This window comes from Musca vetustissima, unplaced genomic scaffold (genome assembly GCF_032173495.1).
Source record: "Musca vetustissima isolate MV318-11 ecotype Yass unplaced genomic scaffold, APGP_CSIRO_Mvet_v1 utg62469, whole genome shotgun sequence".
In the NCBI taxonomy this organism is placed as follows: Eukaryota; Metazoa; Arthropoda; class Insecta; order Diptera; family Muscidae; genus Musca; species Musca vetustissima.
The window spans coordinates 73,559-84,265 of record NW_026889182.1 but is presented as its reverse complement, the minus strand read 5'-3'; the positions used below and the strand labels follow the sequence as shown (position 1 = coordinate 84,265).

Here is a 10,707-nt window from a genome sequence, read left to right as displayed (position 1 = left end):
AAAACAGGAAAGAAAAATAGCACAAAGCTTAATAAGTTGTAAACAGAGTCACAGGCATCAAATATTTTGACTTTTGTCGCACAACTGTAACCCTAATTATCAGAAAAAATCTTAAAAGGGGGGAAGATAATATGACGGACTTTAGTTTCTATTGGGATATAAACCATCAAAAATTTACTTTTTTCATCACTGATTAAAAATAAAAAAGAGAAATATGAAAAAAATGTTCGTTGTATTCGTTTTCTACGGTGGAAATCTTCGTTTTATCTTTCATGTACATATAAAAATCGTTTAACACCTCCGTTATTCATGATTGCCTCAAAAACAGGGAAAATTACCTCTATTCATCCTGTTATTGAAATATATTTGTTTCCACTTGCTTATCTTCTCAATTACTTTATTTATAAAAGACCCACACACTTCTATTTGTCGTACAAGTGCTTCGCTGTATCCAAACCAATATTTGAGTCCTATCTTATTTTGAAAAAGTTTCCCTAAGAGTACTACCTAAAATTCAACTAGGTCGTTCGACGTTATTCACAAGTTCACAAAAGTAAAACACATGTATTTATACGAATGTTACCGAAATACGTCTTCACACAAATTTTCAAACTATGACAGAACGTATTTTTTGTTTTTTCATTTGTTGAAAAAGGAATGAAAACATAAAGTAAATATGACTTTTTCAATACGAATATAATATAATTGGGCAATTACTATAATTTTTCATCGTTGTTCCTCGATTTTGTTTAGTTCGCTAAGAAGTTGTATATTTTTGAGCACCTCGTTGGAATTTAGGTAATGTTGTAATAACAGATAAATTAAATAACGCATTATTTTGTTAATGTCATAACATAAACATTTATAAACAGTGTGTATTTTAAATTTAGTAAATAGAACCAACGTATTTTATATTGAGGTAATTACACACAAAAAAAATATATAATATAAAATATAAGTAATGTCGTCATTATATAAACATTTGTTATTCCTCGTCTTCATCTAGGCCAGAGAATTTATTCATGGACACCAACACCTAAAAATGAAAAGAAACAATTATTTATTTTATTGTGGAATATATATAATACATAAAAATAATTGATAATTAATGGTTCGATTACGGATGGTAATCATAGTTTAGTGGCGTTGCCAGTTGCCAAATTTGAATTATGGATGACAACTGTTGCCAACTTCAGATTAATCTCTTAATGCCTTCCAATAGATGATACGCCTTGCATATCATTTTCATCATCAACAAATAGTTCCAGTGAGCTTATCATCACTTAAAATTAGTTTTTCTGAAATATTCTATTCAATACAGCAACTGAGAAAAGTTGATATTCATAACAACGTTACCTATAATCCGACGGGGCGTACAGAAAAATTCAACTTCCCCACTTTTCAAAATGTTGTGTACGGCCGTATTACCCAAATACGTCGAATACACATCTTCAAGCGAATAATACAAACCGCAGAATAAAGTTTAACATTTATTAAATTAATCCAAATATTTTATGTTCACATTCGAAATTTCATTTTTTCTCAATGTTTTTGTTTTTATTTCCAACAAAAGAAAAAAAAAAACAAAAAATACGTTCTGTCAAAGTTGAAAATTTTCAACTTGAAATTTTGTACGCTCGACGTATTTGGGTAACATTCATACAAATACATGTGTTCTACTTTTGAAAACGAGCTGGTCGAACGGGCTAGTTGAATTTTAGGTAATAGCCTAGACAGACGACAGCCTTAATTTGCATTAACAGTCTTAATTCAAATTAACTTGTACATTATCCTCATTTTTATGTGTCGTAAATGCACAAAATCAAACTGAATTTATACTGAATTAAACAATTCTAATATGGCAATGCCGTAGAAAATAAATTGATTTGTTGTCAAATTTGTTTACGTTCATGAAAAAAATATTAGAAATAAAGGCAAATTTCAACATTTTTTTTCAAATCGGGAGCTGTTTTACTACCATTTTAACTGTTATCCTTCCATTCTGTCATGTATCTATTTCATAAAGATGTAATCCCAAAAAAATATTGGAAACAATTGTGAAATTTTCATCCTACACACAGACAAACAATAGTTTTGAAAGAAAAAGCTGTTTCATAAATGCAGAAACTCTCGTCTGTCAGGGTAAATATTAATTCAAATTAAAAACTTTTTAATGCAAATTTAGGTTGTCGTCTGTCTATGGTATAATAGCCTAGACAGACGACAGCCTTAATTTGCATCCTCATTTCCTCATTTTTATGTGTTGTTAATGCACAAAATCAAACTGAATTTATACTGAATTAGGCAATTTCAATATGGCAATGCTGTCGAAAATTAATTGTTTCTTGTCAAATTTATTTATATTTATATTTATGAAAATAAAAATAAGAAATGAAGGCAAATTTCAACAATTTTTTAAATTGGGAGCTGTTTTGCTAAGATCCTCCTTTATGTCATGTACTTATTCCCTAAAGATGTAATCCCGAAAGATATTGAAACAAATGTAAAAAATGTTCATCTTACACACAGACAAACGATTGTTTTGAAGCAAAAAAAAAAAACTGTTTCGTAAATGCAGAAACTCTCGTCTGTCAGGGGTAAATATTAATACAAATTAAGACATTTTTAATGCAAATTAAGGCTGTCGTCTGTCTATGGTATAAGGCTGTAATGTTAAGTTTTATTTCAGTGGCGTTACACGAAATTTGGTATAACGTGCTGAATTAAACCTAGAGTGATGTATGCCAAGTTTGGAGAAAATCGGTCCAGATTTAGATATAGCTCCCATATATAGTTTCGTCCGATTTGATGTAAATGGTCCACCAAAGTCTCTAAATATCTTTCGATTTGCACGAATTTTGGCATAACGTACTGAATTGAGTCTAGAATGATGTCTGCCAAGTTTCGTGAAAATAGGTCAAGATTTAGATATAGCTCCCTTTTATTATAGATTGATTTTAAGTAATTGACGTACTAAGGAACCAATAGGAACAAAACGATCTGAAATTAGTATAACCTAACCTGTGACAAGTTTGTTTGAAATCGCTCAATATTTGGATAGAGCTTCCATATATATTTTCGCCCGATTTCAAGTAAATTGGGCATCAAACTCCTCATGTTAGTCAGATTGACATCAAATTTTGCACAACTTACAAAATTGAGCATAGAATTACGTAGTTGCGTTTTCTAGAAGTGCAAACATAGCCCAACGGATGACATATTTATATTTGTTTGAAGTCGATTGACATACTTTATGGATAGATCTAGGTAGATTCACATTTAGATAAATATCACATTTTTTTTTCATCCAATTTTATGTTATAGTCCTGTTTAATATACCCATAGTGGTGAAGGGTATCATATAGTCGGTCCCGTCCGACTTTACTACTTTTCTTACTGGTTAGTATATGCATAGAATCACTTTCTAATTCGATTTATGCATGTCCGCCCGTCTGTCCATGTCCAATTGTAAACAAAGTACAGGTCACATTTATGATCCGAATTGGATGAAATTTGGCATAGGTCACTTATTTGGCCCAAGGACGAGCTCTATTGAAATTGGGAAAAATCGGTTTAGAATGATGTGTGTTAAGTTTCGTGAAAATCATTTTAGATTCAGATATAGCCCTCATATATATTTTCGTCCGATTTTATGTAAATGTTGTGCCAAATTCCCTATATATCTTTCGATTTGTACGAAATTTGGCATAACGTACTGAATTAGGTGTAGAATGATGTGTGTTAAGTTTCCTGAAAATCGGTGCAGATAGCCCCCATATATATTTTCGTCCGATTTTAAGTAAATGATGCACCAAGATCTCAAAATGTGGCCGATACTGATATTAGTATATCTTAACCAGTGACAAGTTTCGATGAAATCGGTTTAGATTTCGATATAGCTTTTATATATATTTTCGTCCGATTTTAAGTAAATGGTGCACCAAACTCCTCAAGTTTATCAAATATTTATCAAAATAATCAAGGGGTGTCCGATTGATATGATTTAGTGTAGGTGAAAAATTTAGTATAGGTTGCAGAAACATGTTTTTGGATCAAATTTCATTTTATTGGTCCTTCAAAAATGCATCATCTGTTAGGATTCATCTGTTGAATATACCCAAAAAGGTAAAGGGTATCATATAGTTACCCCATTTTTCGGTATTTTGGATACGTTTTTCAATCGAGTAGGTTCTAATTTCTTATTTTGGGTTCTCATTGGAAATCAATTTTGGTTCATATAAAAAGTTTTTACAGGCAAAAGAAGTCGAACGATAAACAACTCGAAAGAAAACGTAAACGTATAATTTTCAAATGAAATTTGGTTTATGTATTTCGAATCGTATGTCAAAATGCGAACGTATCTGACAAAATTAGTCACTTGATATTTTGTTGTCGTGAAGAAAATAAAAATTAATGGATATAATTGAAATGGAGGGAAAAAGGTAAATAAATCTTCGTTATCCCCTTAAAATGTTATATACGCTTATTGTAAATGTTTACAGTTCGAAAAAGTCAACAATGGAACAAATGAAAACATTGGTAAAATATATGGAAGAAAATCCAGATATAGGAAGAAATATCCCTGCTTTTGGATCCAGCCGGAAATGTACAGATGCAGAATGGTCAAAAATTGCTGAAATGTTAAATTGTCTAGGACCCCCGTCCCGCTCAATTGCCGAATGGAAAAAGGTAATAACCGTGAAAATGGGCAATACCCCTGACTCCTCACATTCATAATAAAATTATCAGAGAGTAACATTGGCGATCCACAAGACAATTGTTTGACCTTGATCTCCACTCGCTGCCCAAATGACTGTCACTGTATACATGCTTATTGTGACTACTACATAAAAAACTTAAGTTCAATTGATATAATTTTTTGCAGACGTGGGCGGATTTAAAATCGCGAACAAAGAAGAAAATTGCTGATAATAAGAAAAGCTTAAATGCTACTGGTGGTGGCCTTCATCGTTTTTATCACCTAACAGAAATTGAGGAAATAATCGACAGAACGTTTCACCTATCATCTGCTGCTGCACCACCAGGGAACTTGTTTGGATGCAAAAAAACAAAACAAGTGGAGAAGAATATATCGAACGATGAGTTACCAGAAGAACTGTCAAATACATCAATAAATTCCATGTTTGAGAAATTAATAAGCACTCCACCAAGATCCCTTAAGGATGTAGCCAAATTTTCCCCGATTCAAAAGGATAGTTGTGAAAATGAGACACCCGAGGCTGCTATAAACCCACGGAAACAAAAATGTTCGGAACACATTGCCGAAGAAAACGATTCAGCACGAAAAAAGAAGAAAAGTTCGTCCCCGGATCAAATTAGCCTAATTAAGCGACAACTAGAAATATCGGAAAAAATTGAAATTACAACACGACAACAGGCTGCATATATGAAAAGATTGGCTGACACGGCTGAAGACCATTCTAACTATGCAAAGGAACAAACCGTGGCGATGAACAGATTGGCTGATGCAGCAGAGAAACATGCACAAGCGGCTACAAGGATTGAAACAATTTTAGAAAATTTAGCAACTGCGCTTAAATAAAAATTGATATTTTCTTCTTTTTAATCATATAATTTTTGCTATATTTAAAACAAGTTATTTGTTTTAAATTAATTTATTTATTGAAATAAAATAATAATTTACCATGATTCATTTCATTTTAGATGACCCCTAAGATCATTATTTTCGTTTTATAAACTAATTGCTATATGTCTTCTAATTGATGTAGCTCGTATATCGTCATTTATTTCCACTTCGCGATGTAGATCTTGTGTGCTTTCTACAACATCAATGACTTCTGGTTGAGGACAATTATAAAATAGGCATATGTTATGAAGAGCACAACATGCATTAATTATTTTCGTTGCCTTTTGGGGATCATAATGAAGCCCTCTCGATCCTAAAATACAGCGGAATCTATTCTTTAACACTCCAAAGCAACGTTCTACTACATTTCTTGAGCTTATGTGCTTTTTGTTAAATGTTCTTTCAGGCAGATCTTGAGGACTTCTATACGGTGTCATTAAGTATGGTTTCAGCTTATATCCACCATCCCCTAAGGATTCAATATGGTAGTTAGGACGAATTTATATTTTAATTTAGGTTTACCTAGGACCCACGTATTTCGTTTTCCATTTTCAAAGTCTCTTTCTAACATTTCGTTAATGGGACTTTGTTCCCATATAAATGAGTCGTGGTTAGCTCCAGGATGTCTAGCGTCAACGAACATTATTTTGGTTGTATGATCGCATACCTTAAATATATCATAATTTTAAAGGATATATGTTTATTTAATTACCCGGGTACATACCACCATAGCGTTAATGCTGTAAAATCCTTTCCTATTGTAATATAGATGTTTTACATCATTTCCTGGGGATTTAATACGGATATGTGTACCATCAACGCATCCAATTATCCCTGGAAATCCAGCAATGTCGTAAAAGCCCCGCTTAACCTTACTCTCATCATCTGGGTGACACATTGTGATCCACTCACAGCAAATATACTCCTCGAAGAAATTCAGGCACTCATCAATGACGTGACAAACTGCACTCTTACAAAGAAAAGAAACCATTTCATTACCCACTGATTGTTGGTAACTTCCAGTAGCTAGAAATCTTAAAAATGTCGCTAGTTTAATATCTTCTCTGACGTGGGTACTTCTAAAGCTTGGTCCAGTGCTAGCTTGAAATTTTTTTACCAATATTTCGAAGACGTTCTTCGTTACACGAAAATTTGAAACAAATCTGTTTATAACAATGAAATTAATTCCTTGTATATTGCAACATGAAATACATACTGCTTCGTTGGCATATCTTGCACATTAGTTAGGTCTCGCAGGAGCCTACGGCTTACTTTAGAGCTGTTCTCCTGCTCCTCATCGATGAAATAAACAGCTAATGAAATATCCATATTTCATTTATTATTTTATTTGTTTATTTTTATTGTGTTTATGTCACAACTATGCGCGTCGTTGTATTTTCTTGCATTCATTTTAGTAATATTTTATTAAAAACAATACATTTTTACAAAAATATTTATATGGCAACTTTTTAACCCGTATGACAACATAACATTGTGATAGTCATACGTAAGTACAAACGAAAATATATTTTCGAAATACATGAACGCTTTTTTAAACGAAAGTGAGTGAGTTACTTTCTTTCGCATAGCTTTTCGTTCGAAATAGAAAAACAGGCTGTAAGAACTTTTTAATGCAAATTAAGGTTGTCGTCTGTCTATGGTATAATAGCCTAGACAGACGACAGCCTTAATTTGCATCCTCATTTCCTCATTTTTATGTGTTGTTAATGCACAAAATCAAACTGAATTTATACATACAGCCTGTTTTTCTATTTCGAACGAAAATCAATGCGAAAGAAAGTAACTCACTCACTTTCGTTTAAAAAAGCGTTCATGTATTTCGAAAGCTATAGTTCGTTTGCCGTTACACATACCATTTGAAAAACTACTAAATTAAACGTAAAGTTTTACAACATTGTTCAATAAATGAGAGTCAAATGAGAAATGAGAACAAACTACACAAATACAATCACACATTTGAATATAAAAAAATGTCAAATGGAAATTTTCAGTATTTTTAAGAATTTTGTACAATTTTATTTTCTAAAAACATGAATGAAAAATCCAAGCGATACCTTGTTTTATGTTCCAAAAATGTTTATTTTGTATAGAGATTGTGTTGTGTGAAAGTGATTCAAATTTTGGTGCATAGTTCGCGATTTTGCAATTCATTCGAAAGCTATAAAGCAAGTGAGTGAATTTGACATTCTCGTTCGCATGATGACAGCTTTTTCGTCATACATAAACCCAATTTGTAAAGAAAAAATATACGTTTACGTTTTCTTTCGAGTTGATTATCGTTCGACTTCTTTTGTCTCTAAAAAGTTTTTATATGAACCAAAATTAATTTTCATTCGCATTGAAAGCGAAAGAAACCTTTCATTCGAAATACATAAACAGGCTGATAATAAATAAAAATAAATAAAAATTAGGCAATTTCAATATGGTAATGCTGTCGAAAATTAATTGTTTCTTGTCAAATTTATTTATATTTATGAAAATAAAAATAAGAAATGAAGGCAAATTTCAACCATTTTTTAAATTGGGAGCTGTTTTGCTAAGATCCTCCTTTATGTCATGTATTTATTCCCTAAAGATGTAATCCCGAAAGATATTGAAACAAACGTAAAAAATGTTCATACTACACACAGACAAACGATTGTTTTGAAGCAAAAAAAAAAAAAAAACTGTTTCGTAAATGCAGAAACTCTCGTGTCAGGGATAAATATTAATACAAATTAAGAAATTTTTAATGCAAATTAAGGCTGTCGTCTGTCTATGGTATAAGGCTGTAATGTTAAGTTTTATTTCAGTGGCGTTGCCAGTTGAAATTGCAACTGGAGTTTGGTTGCTGTCCATAATCGACCCATAAAATTCTTATATAGACATTCAAACCAATTTGCAGTAGATGGGAAAATTGGCCCGAAACGACAATTAAACGCGACCTGTACATTATAAAATATAAATATCATGAATGGTGGGCACAAAGTACTTTTTAAACAAGCTGTTTGCTTGGGCTGTAAAACTGCAAACAAAATTAATTGTATATTACATTTTAACAGTCTGTTTATGTATTTCGAAACAAAGATTTCTTTCACTTTTAATGCAATGGATAATCAATTTAGTTTTATATAAAACTTTTTATGACACATATGAGTCGAACGATAAACAACTCGAAAGAAAACGTATACGTATACTTTTTTACAAATTTACGAAAGCGCTGTCATCAAACGAACGAGAATGTCAAATTCACTCATTTGCTTTATAGAGTTCGAATAAATTGCAATTCTCGAAATATGTATCAAAATTTCGCGTACTTTCACACAACACAATCTCTAAACAAAACAATTTTATTGGAACATGTTTTATAGGTATCGCTTGGATTTTTTATTCATGTTTTTGGAAAATAAAATTGTAAAAAAATTTGTAAGAATTTTCATTTGACAATTTTCATTTGATTTTATTTGTGTAGTTTGTTCTCATTTCCCATTTGACTCTCATTCTATTTGCAACTTTTTAAGCTTTGTGCGACTTTTCCTTCCTGTTTTTGTTAAGTTATATTTTCCTTTTTCCCCCACGGTAACACTGATTGTTGTAAAACTTTACATTTAATTAAGTAGTTTTTCGCATGGTATGCGTAACGGCAAACGAACGATAGCTTTCGAAATACATGAACGCTTTTGGATTCGTAAGTGAGTGATTGTCTTTCGTTCGAAATAGAAAAACAGACTGTAAGAAATTAATAACACTGTGCTACAAAACAAAAAAAAATATTCCGGGTTTCTAATATACCAATTCTGTTTAATTGGAGTCCCTCGAACACGAAAATACCCTTGGTTTTTCTGGGTCACTTCCAAAATTAGTTTTATAACGGTAAATGTAGAGAAAAACGTGGTCTCATAGATAGAGTTTAATATAGAGTTTAATTTTTCCTTTCAAACAAGATATATATTTGGTAAATCGGTTGAGGATTGTCTGAGTTACAGTGGTTGAAATGTGAAAATACGCATAAAAAGACAAAATTTATTTTTCTTCGGGCTGTACGATAAAGGGGAAGAAAATTTAATAAGCTTTCGAAAATGAGAAAAATCAAAAAATCGGTTAAAAAATGAATGACTTATACACATTTTTGTATTGATTCTATGCATATTCTCTAAAGGAACTATGGGTCTATCTCGTTTCCATATTATGTTTGTAACAGGAAATTAAATAAGAAAATAGAAAAGTACCATTCATAATTCATAGCAAAAGACGTCGAAAGTTAACTAAATTTACGAAGATACATCAGAACTATAATGATCAATCTCATTATAGTCCTGCCTATGAAAGACGTAAGAAAAGTTTGGAGAATATACCAATTCTGTACTCGATCGCGTTAATATGTCTGGGATGTGAACGACGGAGTAGTTTTATTAATGGTTTGATGTATGAGGGCTCTTGGCGTCGAAAATTTAACCCTTTGTGGCCCAATGTTGCCCACAGGCAACAAAATGTTTAAGAGCTTATATTTAATACACATCTAGTCAATTTACATTTACACATATCAAAAGTAAAATCTAAAAAATTCAAATGTTTGGTCAAGTTATGCTCTTTCAATATAAAGAAAATGACAAAAATGAGTACGGTACCTATTGTGTATACAGTACAAATTATTTAAATCGCTTCGTATTCGAATTTTACGAATTGTACCCTCAAAATTATTTGTCATTCTTGTAAAAATCAACCTAAAGAGTGATTTTTTTGCCGATATTCCGTTTGCTTTTCTTGATATTGTACCATTATTTCTCGGAATGAATGTCCTGAATCTTCGGAACGCAAGGATGTAGCAAGGTCAAATTTTGCTCATATCCAATTTATGATATTTGGATTCAATCTGCGCACAGAAAATCGTTCTATGATCACGGAAAAAATTCGGCATTCAAAGGGTTAATATTTATTAGAAATATGCATATGGGAAATTACAAAAATCTTTTAAATTCCTTGAAACTGAGGTTTGCAAGCTTATAACTCGCGAAATATGGACAAATTGCATATAATTTAAATTCATTTCTATAAAATGAAGTGTTCTTGTCAAAATCTGAGAATATTGGTAATAAATA

The 10,707-nt window shown here is 31.6% G+C and overlaps 1 protein-coding gene across 1 annotated transcript; it reads right to left on the bottom strand.

The window, feature by feature from the left end:
* Positions 1–985: 985 nt before the first annotated feature.
* LOC133336893 (putative nuclease HARBI1) lies at positions 986–6,506 on the bottom strand. The gene is made up of 4 exons (XM_061545166.1): positions 6,333–6,506; positions 6,131–6,275; positions 5,872–6,077; positions 986–1,036 (listed from the first exon to the last, which is right to left on the bottom strand). Exons 1-4 carry the CDS (start codon positions 6,504–6,506, stop codon positions 986–988), a joined length of 576 nt encoding a protein of 191 aa, XP_061401150.1.
* Positions 6,507–10,707: the final 4,201 nt, after the last annotated feature.